Source organism: Parus major, chromosome 2 (assembly GCF_001522545.3).
Source record: "Parus major isolate Abel chromosome 2, Parus_major1.1, whole genome shotgun sequence".
NCBI lineage: Eukaryota > Metazoa > Chordata > Aves > Passeriformes > Paridae > Parus > Parus major.
The window spans coordinates 41,844,430-41,863,504 of NC_031769.1; the positions used below are offsets into that span (position 1 = coordinate 41,844,430).

Below are 19,075 nucleotides of genomic sequence, written 5' to 3' on the forward strand. Positions count from 1 at the left end.
TCGATTTCCTTGGTAACTGGGGTGTATTACTCAGGTGGAGCAGAGCCCTGGTTATCCCAGTGTCACTGGGAAGTACGGAGGTGGATGAACGTGGTAGGGATGGAGAGGAGGGAGTCTGTGGGCAGCTCGGGGGGGAAACTGGCCTAGAGGCTGCCCTCTGTGTAGAAAGAAACAGCACAGAACACTCTGCTCTTAAGAAAAGTAGCACTGTGTCCGGCCTGCCACTTCTGCAAGTGCCTTTCAGTTCTTAGAATGTTCTCTGCTGACACTGTGGGAGTGGCAGCTCTAGATCCATTTCATGAGGGAGATTTAGTAATGAAAGTTTCTTTTATTGTGAAGCAGTTCTCTTCAGGTAGAAATCTAAATGGTTTCACCTGTTTCAGTGTTACCCTCTGCCTCCTGGGAAAATTTCTTATCCCAGGTCTACTGCTGCTGACAGCACTTTATGACTGATCTCAGCTTGGGGGACTGAGGAACCAGGGGACATGGAGAGTGCTTGCCTTTTCTCCCTTGGTGCAGCCTCTCCTGGGTATGTAAAAGCCAACAGTGGGATTGTTTGTTACTATTTATTCTCTATCGTTCCCCGAGGGACCAAAAATTATAGTTTCTGGAGGTCTGTTTTCACTGAAAGTGTCAGATTGAAAAAAAGGTGGATGATAAAATGTGGGAAAACAGGCAAGGAATTAAGACAGTTCTCTGAGTACCTGTGAAATTCTCCTTTCATTTCTGCCTGCAGCACCCCTTCCTGTCCACATCCCGTTGTTTACTTCCATCAAAAGCAGCTTTCTCCCAAGCAGCATGAATCAGAATTTAGGAACTGGCAATGAGGAACAGAAATGAAGATGGATTACTTTAGCATTGCTAACATTTAACATATATTCCTGACACCCAGTTGGCTTAAGCACATACACTCACTTCAGCCAAGTGCAGAGACGAGAAAGAGCTGCAATGAGGAAAGAGTAGAAGAGGGCCTTGCAGGCGATTTTTACTAAAAGGCTGAGTTGTTGAATCCTAACCATTTAGCAGGTATGGCTGTGGCAGAGTCTGAAATGAGAATTGCTAACCTCTGAACATTGGCTGCATCCATCAGGCCGCATCTCTGAAGTGCCTCTTATGCCCTTCCCTTGGGGCTGGAGGGGAGAGAACAAATCAGTCAGGGTTGAAACATTTGAACAGGCTGTTTTCAAGGAGGTCTGTTTGGCTCAAGGGGTTTGTAATGGTCAGCAGAGCTCTTCACCACCAAAATGGCCATGAAATGCAGGTGGTATTTGCAGTGGTGTTTTTATAGACTGTGGGCTTCTTATGCCTTTGAAACATCCACACATACACACTCACCTTGCCATAATGGAATAATAAAGAAGCTGTGTAGTTTTCCTTCCTCTGCCAAGTTGTAGATCTTGCAGGTGCTTTGTTCTTCTGACCCACAGGAGTTAACTTTCACAATGCTTGTGGACTTGCCTTCCTTTAAGTGTGTGCTTGCAGCAGAGGACTTGCTTGTTAAAAGTCTCCTCCATGTACTGATGATCAGGCTTTGCACATGGCTGCTGGGGCTCGATCCTCTCCTTGCTGATGCTGTTGAAGTCAATTAAAGCCATGCTCACAAGAGGAGAGGTTTGTAGTGGAGAGGTGATGTACAGAATTGGATTATATCATTACATATCATTATTATATTGGATTACTGACATTTTTCAAAGACAGTGAAGAAGTAAAATAAAGCTTTGAAAGTCGGTACCAATAAAATAATTCAAGATCTGTCCCCATCAAAAACTTCTCTTCTGGAAATCTGGTTTGATTGCATTAGCAGAACCTGAGTGATACAGTGCTGTCCCCAGTGGGTTTCCATTCCAGGCTGTCCATGGAATAACCATGGTTGAGAGTTGCACAGCCACAAGGAGCAGCACTCATCCCCTGTTGACAGAGGAGGACAGATTAAGATGTGATGTGACAGCCATCATTTTTCTGTGCTGGATATCTGTGACACCTGGGACAAGACCCAGTTAAAATTGCTGTGATGGAAACAAAGGCTAAGTGTTAGAAAAGAGTTTATCACAGTCCTTCATGCCTCTCTTGATAGAGATTGGCTGAAGAGATTAATGGGTACTAAGAATGAGATAGAGAAGCATCTTTGGGGCATACTTTATGGAGAGTTGATCCTGCCCTGATAATCAGATGACCACTCTAGGTCCCTTTCATTTTTTTTTCATGGTTGAAATCAAAACAACACATTTTTAATTTGCTACTTGCTTTTGGGAGTTTCTAAATGAAGCAGTTTTTCAGACCACTTGCCAAAGGAGGTGGACTTCATTTCTGTTTCATTTGAGTAGATAGAAATTGAAATGAATTTGTTGCTCAGATCCCCAGATATCACCTCTTGAGTTTGTGTGGCTTACAGCTAGCACTCATTTATTTCACATTTTTCAGACTCTGAGGTACCTTCAGTTCTTTCCAAGACAGATCTTCCAGGCTGTTGGGATCTCATGAGGTATAGGAATCCCTTCTGACTTCATTGAGTTCCATGAATGATTCTCTATTCAGTTCCAAGTTGCAGGGTCAAGCTTTTAAGTTGCAGTAACTCTTTTCCAAGGAATTCTTGTGGCAGTAGAGGAGGTGTTTGCTTTGGTCCCCAATATGCCTACCTAATTTTCTCCACATTAGAAAATGCCATGTTAGAAGTGTCTCTTGGTTAAAATGCTAAAGGATGCTTGGGATGTCAGAACACGTGCTTGAGACATTGCTTTTTTTCCCCCAACAGCAAACTTGCACCAAAGGAAACTTAAAATTGCTAGCTTTAAAAATGGCAGCTAGGAACAATATAGTAGGGTAAATACTAAGCAGAAATTTCGCTTCCTAAAGTTCCCCATGAGTCACGGGTGCAATTATTTACAGCCTGACCAGCAGTGAATCTTGATGCATAATGAAAATTGAAGTCCATAAATTCTGTAGGTGAATCAATACCTCAATTGAAGTTCACAGTTGAAGTCATAATCAATACTCTGATATAAGCCAGTAGTGTTTCTGCATAGAAGGAAAACAGTGGCAGGCTCTAACAGAAAAAGAATCAGGGAGGCTTCGGAGCAGCACAGAAAAGGTTCTCAGGTTGGGATGGGAAAATGCCAACAGCAAAACCCTTCAAATGCATTAGCTTATCATTTGTATAAGGGCTGGCTGTGCTATGTGAGCCAGACTCTCACTAAATGAAGGTTTGATTTCTTTAATGACACATCAGTTCCTCTCATAAAGAGCAGAGCTCTCCACTCTCCTATGCCAGTATTTCTTTTGGAAGATGATGTCAGTTCCTAGCCTTTGATCCTGGATTGCAACCAGAGCAATACCCTAGTGACTCAGGATTCTCTCTCAGGGCAGTCCATAGACCTGCAAGTCCTTCCCCCACCTCTAGATAAAATGAAGTAGAATGTGATGTTCAGTAGTTCACACTGCACACTGGAGTGTAGCCAAATCTGTCCTGGCAATACTCCTCGAGGTATTGCTACCTGCTGAGTGAAGGTGGGAGCACCGCTGAGTGCTCTCAGCCATACAGAGCAGGAGGAGGAGCTTGGGCTCCAGTCCTCTGCAGGTGGCCCAGGGATTGCAGTGCTCTATTTCCCCTCACTGTGGGAGTGGTCTGCAAAAATCAGAGTTCTGGATCCCAGATCCAGAGTCCCAGAGAACATACTTTTCTTTCGAACAGATCTTCATAGAGCTCATCCTTAAACTCCTTTAGATTTTCTTCTTCAAAAGTATATAAATGAAAATGAGAGGAGCCTTCTTGTAGAGCAGCTCCCAGTTCTGTTTGCTTTATATTTTTTTACAGTTTTGGGGAGACCTTTGGCACTTTTTTCTTCTTTCCTCTCATTCTCTGGAAGGGGAAAAAATTGGAAAGAAGCTCTCTTGAATAGTCCATAAAATATGATTTATGGTGGAGCTGTAAACCCGATGTTTAAGTGGTTCTTCTCTTGTTTTATTTTCCACAGGTGTTTGCCCTCACCATGTCAAAGAGTGTTAATGATGTGTCCCCTCTCCATTGCATTCCCCACCTGTCATCCTGCTAGGACCTAACTACAGAATGAACATAGCAGCTGTGTTCAATGCCCTGCTCGTGTCCATCCTCGCTGCCGTGCTGTGGAAGTACATCAAACTGCGCGATCATGCCGCCATGGTGGAGGAGGAGTTGCTCCTCATGCGCCAGTCTCAGGAACTTTCTGAGGCTCAGATTGACTACCATGCAGCTCTGCAGGCCCTGGTGGAGAACGGTACCAGGATGGTGTGCACTGGCAGGATGCACACCGACCGCATCTGCCGCTTTGAGTCCCTCTGCTACTCTACTGAGGCTGAGGAGTTTGTCTACTTTCACAGCAACTCCTCTGTCATGCTGCCCAACCTGGGCTCCCGGAGGTTTCAGCCAGCTCTGCTCGACCTCTCCTCTGTGGAAGATCACAACACCCAGTACTTCAACTTCGTGGAGCTGCCAGCTGCTGCGCTGAAATTTATGCCAAAGCCGGTCTTCGTGCCTGATGTGGCGCTGATTGCCAACAGGTTCAACCCAGACAACCTGATGCACGTCTTTCATGATGACCTCCTCCCCATCTATTACACCATGCAGCAGTTCTCAGACTTGGATCTGGAGGCGCGACTCTTCTTCATGGAAGGGTGGAGTGAAGGTGTTCACTTTGACCTCTACAAGTTACTGAGTAACAAGCAGCCGCTCCTCAGGGAGGAGCTTAAAACCCTGGGCAGGCTCCTCTGCTTTACCAAATCCTATGTGGGACTATCCAAAATCACTACCTGGTACCAGTACGGATTTGTCCAGCCACAAGGGCCAAAGGCTAACATCTTGGTTTCTGGTAATGAGATCAGGCAGTTCACCAAATTCATGATGCAGAAACTGAATATCAGCTTGGAGGAAAGCTCCAGTGAGGAGTACATCGTAGTGTTCAGTCGGACAATCAACAGACTTATCCTAAATGAGGCAGAACTAATCCTGGCTCTTGCTCAGGAGTTTCAGATGAAAACCATTTCCGTCTCTCTGGAGGAGCATTCATTTTCTGACATCGTCCGGTTGATCAGCAATGCGTCCATGCTGGTCAGCATGCACGGGGCCCAATTAGTCATGTCACTCTTCCTGCCAAGAGGGGCCACCGTGGTGGAGCTCTTCCCATATGCTATCAACCCCGAACACTACACCCCTTACAAAACCCTGGCAACCCTTCCTGGCATGGACCTGCACTACATTGCCTGGCAGAACACTGACAGGGAAGACACCGTAGCCTATCCAGACAGACCCTGGGATCAGGGTGGGATTGCTCATCTGGACAAAGCTGAGCAGGAGCGCATCATTAAGAGCACGGAGGTGCCGCGGCACCTCTGCTGCCGCAACCCTGAGTGGCTGTTCCGTGCCTACCAGGACACCAAGGTGAACATCCCGTCCCTCATACACACTATTAGGCAGACTGTGAAGTCTAAGCCCGGACCCAAGAGGCAGAAATGGTCTGGTAGTCTCTACCCTGGCAAAGTGAGGGATGCCAAGTGTCAGGCCTCTGTCCAGGGCACGAGTGAAGCTAAACTTGCTGTGTCCTGGCAGATCCCCTGGAATCTGAGGTATCTCAAGGTCAGAGAAGTAAAATATGAAGTGTGGATACAAGAGCAAGGGGAAAACACTTACATGCCTTATATATTGTCCCATCAGAATCACACCTTCTCAGAAAACATTAAGCCCTTCACGATATACCTGGTGTGGATACGCTGCATCTTCAACAAAAATCTCCTGGGACCTTTTGCAGATGTGCTCTTGTGTAGTACATAACCTGCTGCACTACCTGTACAGCTCTAACCTGTTCTTCACTCCATCTGTGGTTTAAAACTTCTTGTCTTGTAGTTTGTAGAGGGCTCAAGAGGACTAGACTGTACCAGTGCCTAAGTGTCCATTTTATTTCACTCCACATGTATTCTTTCAATAGTATTTATTTCCAGTGAGTGTTTGGGAAAAGGAAAAAAAAAAATTAAAATAAATAAGAGAAATCTCTGGATTCTTCAGAGTAATTTCCAGAGGTTAAATTACATGCTGAATACATGTAATTGAAAACAGAATGGAAGTGAATTGTGTGTACCTTGGTCGTGATTTAAATTTGTTCCTATTGTGTGGTGACTATTTAAGCACAGCGTTAAAGCGCAGTTAATTCCATGGCTAAGTGGGCAATTCTCATCAGCTTTTTCATTGTAAGTTATATTTTTCAGTAATTCTTGACTGTAACTTTGAGTTCAAGATTTTGTACGAGAGCCTTCATTAAACTGCTGTAAACCTCCTCAATATATTTTTGCATTTCATTACTTTTCAAAAGTGTTACTGTGATAGATTTGTCCACTGCTGTTATAAAATGTGTATCTGAAGCTTCCTATGTTTATATTTTGACTGAAGAGAATGACTACAGACTACAGCTTCATGTTTAAAACCAGATTTTACTGCACCCCTATTGCAAAAGGTTGTAGTAATAGATAAGATGTGGAAGGAATGGAGTAGATAAAATAATTCACTGTGTTTTAGGAGTTTTCATTTTGTGAGTTATGTACAGGTGTGTGAGAAAGGAGTGGGGTGATTTGGGAGAGCTGACGGGGAAGGGATTACACTTACAGCAATCTGTTCAAGAAAATCCTTTTTTTTTGGCGTTTGATCAGAATAATCTGTTGATAATAGCTACTAATAGGTGCATGCTTTGCTAGGGTAGGTGTGCCAGGGCATTGGGCTGGCCAAAGCACGTGGCAGGGATCAGGCTGATGACACTCCCACCTCTGTTACTCCAGTGGAGTAGTTTAAAAGTCATCTTTCCTGAGATCAGAATCTTGCTCCACTGCCAGGGTAACACACTACTTTGGACCTGATACTGCTCAGATCTGCTTTAGCTGGAGACCCTAAATAGCACTGGCTGAAAAATGGCTCTGAGTCACAAGTGCAGCTGTTGAGGAGGGGAGAAGGAAATTGGCAGGAGTGTGAGATGATTCCCTGATAGATATTAGCATCCTCTGTAGTTTATAACCAGTGTTGAAGCAAAAAGAAAAGTGCTTTCTTCTCCTCTCCCTCCCAGTCCACACCTTCCCAAGGTCTGGATGGATATTTGAAGAGTAGGATAAATGTCTTGCTTTCTGGGCTGATAGATGAGCATCTCAAGGCAGGATTATAAATATGGGTTCTAAGGAAAGGGGGAGTACAAATGGCTGTACAAATTTGGACAAGAAACAGAAGGATTGAAAAATGAGCAGAACAGCCCAACTGGACCTTTGGGCAAGTGCTATTCCTGTGCATTCATTTTCATTATGTCTTGCTTTGTTTTCAAATGGTTTTTATGATTTAAAGGAGGGGAAGAAACAGAACATAAGTCCCAAAGTCTGCATTTGCTTTGCAATTCTAACCTTGCCAACTAATTTTTTTTTATCATGGCAAGTTTTTTGCCTTGATATTTTAAAGGGGCATGGGAATATTCCCATTATTGTTTTCTTAGAATGAAATGGGTTTCTTGCTGAAATGAGTATTTGAGCTCCAAAGTCTTCATGTGGCTGCACATTCCACACCATATATGTCAGAGCTGAGGTGAGAAAAACTTCCTAAAATATGACAGTGAAAGCAAGCTGTTCATGGAAGCCTCCAGGACCTGTGGCTCCTCAGGGACTCGCTGGCTGATGGGCTCCTGCTCACAGAAGGGTTTTGCAGCAGTCCTGCATCCCCACATCCATTTGAGCTGAGGTAACCTTGTGGCCAGTGGCCATCCTGGTAGCTCTTGCAAAGGTGGTATTGTTGGTATCCTATTTGGTAGTGAATGAGTCTTCAGACATCTGAAATTTAGTTAGCATTCATTTTGTATCAGTTCTCAAAAATAATTTTCTTTGGGTGTGTGAGCTGCCTGTGTTCTCCTAACTATTGTTCATCCTCAGCAGGATATTGATCTGCTTGTTGCCTTCCTGGCTGCTTTTCTCCATGCCTTTTGTAGTAATCCTTTGCCTGTAATTTGTAGATCATCCCATTTCACTTAAAATTAGTTCCATATGATTGCAGATTTTATAACATTTGCAGATTGGTTACAGCACATTAACTATTTTCTTCTCATATCCTAATGACTAATCAACAAAATTGGCTACAGAGCAATCATATATGTGGGTTTCTGTACTCTTAACTCTGGCATGAAACAGTCTCTCGTGTTCAGAGAGAGACTCATTTTTTCCAGAAGATAATCAGATGTGCTTTCCAGAAATGTGCATTCAGACTCTGTCTTCCTCATCAGTGCTATGAATGCTTTTTGAGGTGGAAAAAAAAAGAAGGGCCTTTTCCTTTTCAAATTCTGAGATAGCTGAACACTGAAGTTGTGCTGGTGGTGTTGTTATTTGCCTCCAACACCTGCCCAATGTAAAAGTGTCTGTGCTGGCACCTCACTGCTATACCTGAATTTCTCCTGTGCCAGAGCACACAGCAGTGAGGGCCCCTGGTGCAGCCTGTAGCTGTCATAAATTGGACACGGTAATGTTATGCTGATTTACACTACCTCGAGAACTGCTCTGGAGTGCTGGCATCTTTCCATAGTAAATTTTCTTTCTTTTAATAACTTTGCATTCAGTGCTTTGCAGGCCAGTTGCGTTTCTCAGCCCCAGACCTCCCCTGTCCCATGAGCTCTTTTTTTCCCTTGATTTTCTCTGTCAGTGCCACTTGATGGATCAGAAGGAATGCATGCCTGGCAGGTGTTGGAGACAAAGTTCTGTCCTGTAATGTATGCAGACTCCTGTGCACGGGGGCCGAGGCCGCATCTCTCACGTGTGCAGGAATGCAGGACTGGAGCTGGATTAGGCTGTTTCCAGGAGAGCTTTTTCATTGGGTGAGCTTGGGGGGCTCCTTTTGACAAGTTGCTTTGTGCGAGAGATTTGGAACTTCTACCACTGCATCAGTTGTTTCTGCTCCCAAAGGGAATACGTTACGCTCTCTGGTGATGTCTGGCCACGCTGTCCTGGAAGAAGAGAAGTAGCTGGGATTAAACCCAAACCCCTTTAGGGGCAGTGCAGGATGCTGGTCTTGAACTTGCTGCTGCTGGCCTTGTCCGTGCTTGCAGAGACAGATCATCCAGGAGGATTTCCTCCGGCTGCAGTTTCATATCTCCTCCTAGATAGCCCAAGTGCAAGGACCAGCCATCGGCTGTGGGAGAGCTCTTACTGACACGTATGAGGATGAAGAGGAACTGAATGGAGGGCTTGGACCCATGAGGTGTTGGAGCAGAAGCTGCAGCTTGATGGTAATACCTCCATGGTGGTAGGGGCGGGCAGTGATGGGCTAGTTGCAGCCCAGGTTGGTCACCCAGGCTGGGTTTTACAGCTCCAGAAGGTGACTGGAGATAGTTAATCAAAATAGTTGAGTTCAAATTGAGATGTTTCTGTCTCCTTCCTCTCCCCTCTCCTGACTCTTTTTTGACAGATCCTTTTCTTAAGGAAATTATAACTCTTAAGAGCAGTAACTTGGGACTTTGCAAAGTACCGTTTTTGGCTTTATCACCTCAATCTCTAAGATCTAAATACATTACTCAAGGCAAATGTATGACAGGATTATTTGTTAAAGCCATTTATTTTTAAATTTTTTTATTCTTTCTTCCATCTCGGGCCAGTTTTTGCCTCCATCTCTTAGGGCTTTCCATGTCCAGTGCTCTGGGATCCCTGGATGTCTCTTGTCCCAAGACACCAACACCTCACAGGACCCAAATAAAGTGAAGACACTTGGGATATTATTCATTCCGACACCCTGTAGGCTGTTGGTGTCGGTGGCTCTGAGGCAGAGGCACATTTACTGCAGGGGGATTGGCAAGCACCCTGACACAAGCCTTTAGCCTCCTCAGGGCAGGAGTTGGTCCAAGTCCACAGCAAGGAGGCTGCTGTCTGCATGAAAGGAACTCTATAAGCACACCATCATGTAATTTGCATTGAACAAAACAGTGACTTCAGCATCTTTATTGCTGTAGCTCTTCTGCTGAGCTGTATAAATAGCAGGCTTATTTCTATAATATTTTTGCTTCTGGTGTCTATGCTGGTGTAAGGCAGGATAGGTTTAGTGGATAAAAGAGCACTTAATTTTTCCTTGCTGGACTTGGGGTAGGCACACTCTTGGAATGGCTTTCAATGTGATGACTGACAGTCCATCTGTGCTGTGGGTGGTATGAGAAGCATCACCATCTGCACGTGTGTGAGGCACATCACCGTCCTTATGTAAGAGAAGTCACCTCCCCCAGCGTGTCCCTCCTGAGGGGCTTTCAGCCAAACCCTCTGCTAGCGTGGGGCTGGCTGCAACATAGAGAGCCATGGTGAATTTACACTGATCGAGGGCCCAGCCCTGCTTGTCACCCTCTCAAATCATCCCTTCAGAACATGTTGATTACTAAATTAATTGTTGGCATGTTCAAACAGATGCATGGAATAGCCTCCTGTTTGCTCGAAATAACTTGGCAACGATCGCCACCTTTAAATGCCGCTTAGTCCTGCCATTTTCAAATGTGTTGCCTTTAAAATTTAATTGAGTTTCCCTTTGTTGGGTGTGTATTCAAACAGCTCTCTCCAATTGCCTGATTTACCTTCTGGGTTAGCCATGTCCCTGTATGCATAATGTAGCGTCCACTGACAGATCTGCTCAGGATAACACCTCAGTTCCCTGCCCTAGAGACTCCCTGCTCCTTTGTCTTCCTTGCTTTAATATTATCCTGGCCTCTAGCAGTAGCCAGCCAACGTGTGGGTAAGGTGGATGGAGGTGGGACGGTCTGCAGGCATTCCATCCCCAGCAGCAATGTTGTTTTCCCGCTCTGGGTTTCCAGCAGTGTTATCCTGTGGATGTTCCTAGTGGTGTGATGTTTCTGTGATGAGTCAATTCCTCCTGTTTCTTCAGTCTGCCTGGGAAAAACCCGCCAGGTCCCTGTCGCTATCCACAAATATCCACTGGGGCAGCAGCTGCTGTGCGGGCTCCGATGGATCTCCTGCTTTGGGGTGATTTCACCCGTGCTAAAACACCAGAGCTGGGTACTGGCCTTTCCCACCTGCCAGCCCTGGGGGCCAGGTCTGCTCGTGTGGGTGGCAAGGTGTGACAGCCCTGGGTTAGGAGACGCAGGCTCAGGCTGCTGCTCAAGCTGCCGAGCGGGGTACAGGCACCGGTGGCCATCTGGCCGAGGTTTTCATGAAATGCATCTGGTTTTTTGTGGGATTCTCACTCCAAGAAACATGGAGGAGAGGGATGTGGCATGTGGGGGAGTAATCTGGAGTGAATTACTGGAAAATCTCTATTTCTTAGGTGAGACACCAGCGGAGCTGTAGATTGAAGCCTTTTGTTTTAGCTCAGGACTCCAAGATTTGCTGTTTGTACAAATCCTCTTCCCAATCCTGCTCCTTTGTCTCAAGGATTTATATCATTCTCCATTACTTTGTCCTTTTTATTTGCTCTTTTCTAGATTCCATCTTCTGTTTTGCCATTAGAAGATGAAAAATTTGAGCTGGACTTTAGGCAGAGGGGAGCAGGGGGGAGGGCTCTGTGAGAAAACACCTGTGTCTCCAGCTGTGGCCAGGAAGCTCCTGACAGCAGTGCTTCTGCAGGACAATGGAAGATGTGTGCTTGGAGGGCAACCTCCATGTTTCATAAAATATTTTTCATCTATTCCCTTCTGACAGAGAAAGGTGCTTTCCTCCACACATGAATACTTTTCAGTTTCAGAGCCAGACAGCTGTGAAAAATCTCTTTCCTTTCTTCTTCCTCCAAATTCCTTCCTCAGGATGGTGGTGGTGCTTCAGAGGAGTGACTTGAAATGCCTTTTGCTTAGGGGGAAGAATGGGATTCAGTTGTCTGGGAAGTGAGGGTTTCAGATGCTTTGGGTTCTTTGTTCTTTTCCCACCCCTCACTTGCTAAATTTTGGGCAGGAGGTGGCTCTGTAGGACATCCTCTGGTTAATGCTGATGCCTGGAAGGTGCTGTCCCCTTGGAGAAAGGGGACAAAGAGACATTGGTGCTGCAGCTCCAAAGGACCAAACACCACAGTCACATGTCCCAGCTGCTTCCGTGAGAAGCATTTTGTTTCTCTGACAGCTTTTCCTTCCTCCACAAAAAAAACCCCAAACAAACAAAACCAAAACAAGCAAAACAAAAGAACCAAACTCTATTAGGGGGAAATTTTGATGAAATATCTAAATTCCAGAGCTATCTTTCCACTTTAAACTGCTTTTGAAACAACTTTCAATAATTGATTAGGGTCTAGAGGTGGGGTTCTGATTAAACAGTGGTTTATTTATACCATTTTCCTTTTCCCAGGCTACAGGAAGGGCTGGGAAATTGGTGGGGTTGACCTGATAGTACCTGTCTGCAATGCAGAATTTTCAGTGCAAGTCTCAGGGCAGCCTTTTCCTCTCAAAATTGTGCTGCAAAGCTGGTAGGCAGAAAGAAAACTACCAAATAGCAATTAGCTCCATTCTCTACATGGCACATTTCCCTTCTAGGTGTCATCACCTTTCATAGCAGGGACCTAATTTGAATGTCCTCCTCAGAAAAAAAAAAACAAACATATTTTTTACAGCCCAGGTTTGGGAAACCTCTGACCAGCAGAGTACACTTACCATAGCAGTGGTGTAGGGAAGGGTGGCAGGTATGTAACCCCAGGCTGTGATGGACACAGCTGCTGACGTGGTTTTTCCCAAGATGGGCACCACTGCTCTTACCCTGCTCCTGCTGAGTTAATCCTTATCCCAAAAAAAGCAAGAGCATATTGGTGGCCAGTTCGATGCATCCTCACCACTAGCTTAGGTGAGGGCCACCTAGGTAAACACCACACACAAATAAGCTGCACACTTCTAGGCAAGGATTTTGGCTCTCCTTTCTCAGCTCTATTTCAAAGCAGTAACATTTCAGGGGAAAAAGACCCACAAAACTACCTGCATGGAGCAGAAGTGCACCTTGGTTTGTGCTGCTCCAGGCCAGACAAGCTGTTTACCTGGAAACCCTGTCTGCTTGGTGGAATTAAAGAGTATTTGAGTATTTTACAGCGAATCACACATACTCTGTAGGAAAATAACATCACCATTAGGTGATCAACAGCTTTAGGAGCAAGCAAACATGCCTGAACACAGCCAGGTGCAGTCAGTGCATCCAGCTGTAGCTGCATGGAGCTTTTCCCTGTTTTTATCCCTGTTCTGGCCTGACAGCTTTTTTCATACCCTTTGCCTTCATGTCAACAACCACACGGGTTGCAGTGGAATAAACAGAAATCAGGCCCTTGAATGTCATTGCTTACCAGGAAGGAGACCAAGGCAGAGCTCCATGAAACACATGTGCAGCACTGCAGGCACAGCCACCTTTGCTGGGGCTCTGCCATTACGGGGGGCTCCAGCCACCTGCACTGCCCTGGGAGCCTACTTACCTTTGTGTGGATATACAGGAGGGGAAATGTGACAGTGACTGTAAAAGGGATCGGTTTATTGTGGAACTCTGAAGCTGCCTGATTCACAGGGGAACCTGTTCCTCTTCATGAAATCTAAACAGACTGGAAATGCATTTAGGCTGAAGTGTTTTGAAATGACTTAAAAGTGTAAACTATCCATAAATGCAAACTAATTGCAAATCTACAGCTTGAAGCAGAGGCAACAAGAAGCATAACCCCAGTGCAATTTATTATAATAGGTTTTGTCTGTTTCCATTTAAAAGCATTTAAATAACCACACTGGTACTTCTACGCCCACCTGATGTGCACCTGCTGCTACCCCAGCCCAGCTCTCCAGCTGCCAAGAGCTACAGATATTTCAGATATTTTTCAATGAACAGTTTCTTTAAACATCCTGCCTACTGGAAGCCATGGTCTAGAGCACATCAAGCGATGAGGCTCAGGACTGCTTCACTGATCTTGATTTAATTGCTTGAAACCAGTCATCACCAAGACCAAATTGCCATTGGTCGCTTGGAGGTGTGGCTTGGGGTAAATAATTTCCCAGTTTAGCTAAGAAGACAGCTAAAACTCTGCCAGAGTGGGATCCCACATGTGATGGCAGGGCTTCAAAAGAAAATGCTGCTGACAGTAGGCTCACTCTGTTTTCCCATTATCCAAGCTGCATCCGTGGTGACACCAGGGTGATGCTCCAGGGCCAAGGCTGGGAAAGAGCAGGGGGTTGGCACACGATGGTGGTTTTCATCTGGTGTCCCCTGCCAAGCCCCCCAGGTCACCTTGTCCCTGAGCTCTGAGCCATTTTTTCCTCAGTTAACTCAGTTTGACAGTTCCAGCTGGTCCCAAGCCATCATAATTATTGCCATGTCTTTCCCGTTTCTCTCCGGCTTCCAAACACGTGCCCAGGCTTCTGCCAGCTCTCATCAGCCACTCCCCTGGTGCCAGCAGAATAGCAGCAAGCCAGGGAAAGGACCAAGTGGGCTTGCCCCAGTGGTGCAAGGCCAGGCTTTCCCAGGTCTGGATGGGACTGGTGCATCACCTCCCACCTGAGAAGTTTGCTCTTGGACTCTGCAAAAGTGGGATTAAAGCCTCTCTGCATTTGATGTCCTCTTCCACTGTTTCCAGGCCAAGTTGAAGGACCATAGAGAACCTGTGGGTGTGCTGGTCTTGCTCCCTGTCATTTACCAGAGTTGTTTCCTCCTTGAGGTGTTTCAAGCTCTCTACCCAGAGAGAGAACCTCTGCCATGCAAGAGGGTTATCTCAGTGCAGACACTTATGTTCCCCTTTATTCTCCACATTTACTTTCTTTCCTCCCATTTCAGAGACAGTGCAATGAATAAAAAAAGACACCTAGGGTTAAGGTGTTAAGCAGGTGTAGGGTTAAAGCTAAGGCACTAAGAGTTTCATTTGAGAGGATTGTTAAAAAAATTGTGGAGTAGAATATGTTTTGCTCTGTTTCGCTAAAATGGAGATAAAAGTCTGTCTATACTCATTCCATACCTGGAGCTGAGAACTGCTCAAGAACTTCTCTGCAGGCATTCAAAGACCTGATTTATGACTACCAGGTTTTAGGGGAAACATTTTGTTCTACCTGGTGGAAAAAGTCTTCAAACTCTGTCTCTTCCCAGGCACATTAAGGAAATGAACGTATTCCTCTCACGTTTGAGGGCTGACATTTCAACATCGAGTTCAGCACTTGGGTTTAAGGGTTTCTTTGGTGTCTGGCTGGGATTTTATTGGGGTTGAAAGACAGAGCTTGTGAGTATTTTATTAGCTGTTCCTTCACCTTTGAAGGAAGCATCTATTGTTTATTAGTTTAAGAGAAGTACAAACAATGCATTGAGTTCTTGTTTAATAACTTCCCCCAGTGCTCCAACACAATGGCAACTTAATCTCAGTGTAGGGTCCTCTCTGGAGCTGGAGAAGATTCCAAAACCATGGGAAAAAGCCATGCAAACCTCCATCCCCTTGGGCAGGAGAAGCCTGTGTCAGAGATGGTTGCAGACAGGCTGTGGACACTGGTGGTGGGGTCTTGCAGAATGTCAAATAATTTTGACTAATACCTGAATATGTGAAAAAAAAAAAGTCTGGTTCTCCTCATGGATAACTCACAAGCAGTAAATTAAACATTATTTTGCTAGGAACATCTTGCCTTGTACATTTTGTCACATGTATCTTATGTACATTGCCACCTAGGAGCTTAGTTGTTGGCATGTGTTTGGTACCCACATCTCTACAAAATCTGAGGAAAATAAGTTGTGAAGAGCCAGAGAGCTTTTAAAAGAGGAATGCTTTACAGAGGAAAAAAATACGGCATTGAGAAGACATCCAACAGATACTTCTTCTCTTGGGCTAGTTATGGTTTAAGATTTATTTGTTATGGGAGTAGTGAAGTTGGACCCAAGCTATTAATCCAAACCAGAGGGAGAATGTTCAGCTGAGAAATACTTTCCCACCTGCCAAACTTCCCCCAAGATGCAGAAAAGCTGTTTCCCTGCTCGTGCAGTTGGGTTTAGCTGTACTTTATGTCTCAAGAGACCTATGATTTTTTAATTTCTCAGTGGGATTTCATCTTTAAATTCTCTTCCTTTGCAGAGAATGAAAAAAAGGACAAATCACAGTGCTTGTGAGAAGGACCACAAGTGAAGGATCTCTTGGAGGGATATAGGACAAAGCCAGCTCTGGTGAGGGCTCCCTGGGCCCTAGTAAGGTGATGGTTCTGACATCCTCCAGACAACACAGTCTCACCTGGAAACAGGTGTGACCCCTCAGTCCCAGCATCCTCATAACTGACACTGGGCTGAGCATCTGGATCAGGAATAAGGATCTGGGGGAAAGATTAAGGAACAGGAAGACAACAGGACTTGAATAGAAATATTTGTTTTGTCCAAGGATTCTCATTCCTTTGATTCACCTGGAAAAGCTGCAGCAGGCTCATTAGAAACCAGCTCAAGAATTGGTTTAATCTGCAGTCTCCTTTGCTCTTCTGGAAAGGGGCAGTTCCACCATCTCCCCACTCCAGCCTAGTTCCACAAACACTCCCTACAGAACAGAGATGGGGGTGGTTTTTAATGTTTAAGTTAACTATTTTTAAAATATATGTGTGAATATATATGTTATATATACGTGTGTGTGTGTGTATGTGTGTATGTATATATGTATGTATGTATATGTATATATATACACAGATCTCTTGGTGCCTCATTAAGGTGTTGGTTGAGTGATTCAATCTTGAAGGAAAAACATGGGGAATATTTTCTCTTCCTGTCTAAGTGCTGATTAAAATGAATCCCAGCAATGTGGGGGGTTTATGCGGTGGAGCTTGGGCTCTCCCCGTCAGCTGGGTACTACACTACCCCTTATTAGCCCATTTTTACAAATAAGCTTTGATGCCCTTAGTTCCAAAATTTGCTCATCAGACACCTCATACCAGCCTCATGAGCCCTGCCCAAACCTTTAGAGAGTTCCAGCCCAAGCATATCCATGGAGGTATTGTACAGAACAAGTCCCTGAGAGTGTGTAAGGGGCAGGAAGGTGGGGGACAAGGGGGCATTTCCTTTGCTGATTCCCCATTAAATGGTTTCCACACAAGCCATGCTGCCCTTGTGCTCTCACCCCATTCAGTTCATTAATGTGTGGCCCAGCTGCAATCTCCACTGCTCTGCAATCTCCACTGCTCTGCAGAAGTGGGGCAAAAAGATTTTGTGCAAAATGAATGATGGCTGCCCCAACTCGTGTGAACTAAGGATGCAGGTTTGTTCCTGCAGCGTATCAGAAGATGCTGACAAGGAGGCACCTTTCTTCTCCTGTACCCTTGCAAGAGCTTAAATTTGAATGGCATCCCATTCAAAAAAATAATGGCAGCGTCATTATAACCTTTAGACTTGGGTTTTGATGAGCTGACAGGACTTATCCCAGGATATGACTGCTGTAAGCACCCTCTTGTGATGGGATGATACACAGGCTGGGAGGATGCACTTCTTTTGTGTAAAATGGCAGAGGTGAGCCACCTGGGACAGCTGTGAAGAGCCATCCTGCCTGGCAAATCTCATTTTTGAGGATGGAGGAGAAGGGGCAGAGATTTGTTTCAAAGCTTCCAGCAGGTAACACTGGGGTCCGTCTGCTCTGCCCCTGCGAGTTCCTCTGATGGGGGTCAAAACTTGGCAATGCCAACTAATAAATAACCATGTTTTCAGAGGCTTTGCTAAGCTATTTTTTGAAAAACAAGTCCACAGAGGCTGTAGATAAAAGAGCTGTATCTCCCCACAGACAGGCTGTGATCAGCCTTGCCATTTATGCTTGGAGGGTATTGCCTTTTTAATAAACCAACATGATTTTATGGTATTGTTTTCATATAAGGAAGAAGAAAACGAACTATTGATTCTTTACTCACAAAGAGGTTGCTTTGCAGCCTCCCTGTAATACCTGCAATGATTTTGCAATATATAATGATTTGAAAAAAGAGACAAGGACAGTTCACCTGTGCTTGTGACCATCCTCGGCAGCACACATTTATTGTTGTAGGAATACACCATTTGCATTACAGACCTGTGTAAGGGCTGAACAAAACCAGACAGAGTCAGATCTTGTGCCATTTCCTTCCCTGGCTCTCTCCCCCACTGCCCACAGCAACCTACTGCAGCAGCCCTTGGAACAGACGTATTATCCACCAGACAAGACTGTAGCTGCTGTGGATCAAGCACTGGCAGCGCAGGAGGAGACAGCAATTCCAACACCAGCACCTCTGCAATCTGTGGCTCCAGTTTTCATGGACCAAAACTGGATCTTGGGGGTGCCTCTCTTGGTCCTGACTCAGTGGTGTCCTTCATTTTGGGAGCCTCTCCACCCACGCTGGCTGCAATACGCTGCAGAGTGAGCATTTTGGGGAGGGAGGTCAGCTGGGAGGTGAGAAACAGATCTGCACTTCCCTGATCAGTTCAGGCATGGCCTAAGCTATTTTCCACCATCAGCCAGGAAATCTGTGAGAGAGGAAGAAATTGCATTTCAGCCTCCCTGGTATGAAGCTGGGGCTCTAATCACTAACCTATCTCAGAAATGTAAATTTTGCAGAGTAACTCCTGCACACCTGGTTTGCAGCACTCAGCTGGAGACAGACCTCTCCCTGAGATGATTAAAATCTGATTTACAAGGCACGGTGGACAGATGGCATCTGTTTTCTGCAGTCAGTTGTCCCTACAGAATAAAAGAGGCAAACTTCAAGGCCGTAGCTCTGCAAAGACAGAGAAATCATTGCCCTTATCTGTGCAGGTGCCTGCACTGACACATCAGCTCCCACCACGCCAGGGCTTTAATCCACCAAGCCAGCAGGTACCTGCTTACCCTCCTTCCCCTGACTCTCAGCATCCAAATGTTCCCTGTTTCCAAGCCCTTTCCCTACCCCTTTATGATTTTTAGCATCCCCTAAAGCTAATGTGAGGGCAAGCCAGGAGGTGGACAAAAACAATTAAAACAGAAGACAGTGCCTGGCTGCTTTGTGGAGTGTGCAAGAGGCAGCTCCAGCAGGCAGGGACAGGGAAGGGATAACGCTGCAGGCATAAAAAGGGCAGTGTCTATCTAAAGTAATCAAAATGCCTCAGGAAGATGAGATTTTTTAGAAGAGTAAGTGCAAAAGCATCACCAGGTGGGAGAAGCAGA

The 19,075-nt window shown here is 45.4% G+C and overlaps 1 protein-coding gene across 3 annotated transcripts in view; it reads left to right on the forward strand.

Moving 5' to 3' along the window:
- The window catches only part of POMGNT2 (protein O-linked mannose N-acetylglucosaminyltransferase 2 (beta 1,4-)), a 31,884-nt gene extending 25,580 nt beyond the window's left edge, over nucleotides 1-6,304 (forward strand). For all 3 annotated transcript variants that reach the window (XM_015620240.2, XM_015620239.2, XM_015620237.2), the window contains exon 2: nucleotides 3,972-6,304. In XM_015620240.2, coding sequence (XP_015475726.1) covers nucleotides 4,064-5,800 — 1,737 coding nt within the window. In that variant the 5' untranslated portion in view covers nucleotides 3,972-4,063 and the 3' untranslated portion in view covers nucleotides 5,801-6,304. The remainder of the gene's footprint in view (nucleotides 1-3,971) is intronic.
- The last annotated feature ends 12,771 nt before the right edge of the window (nucleotides 6,305-19,075 follow it).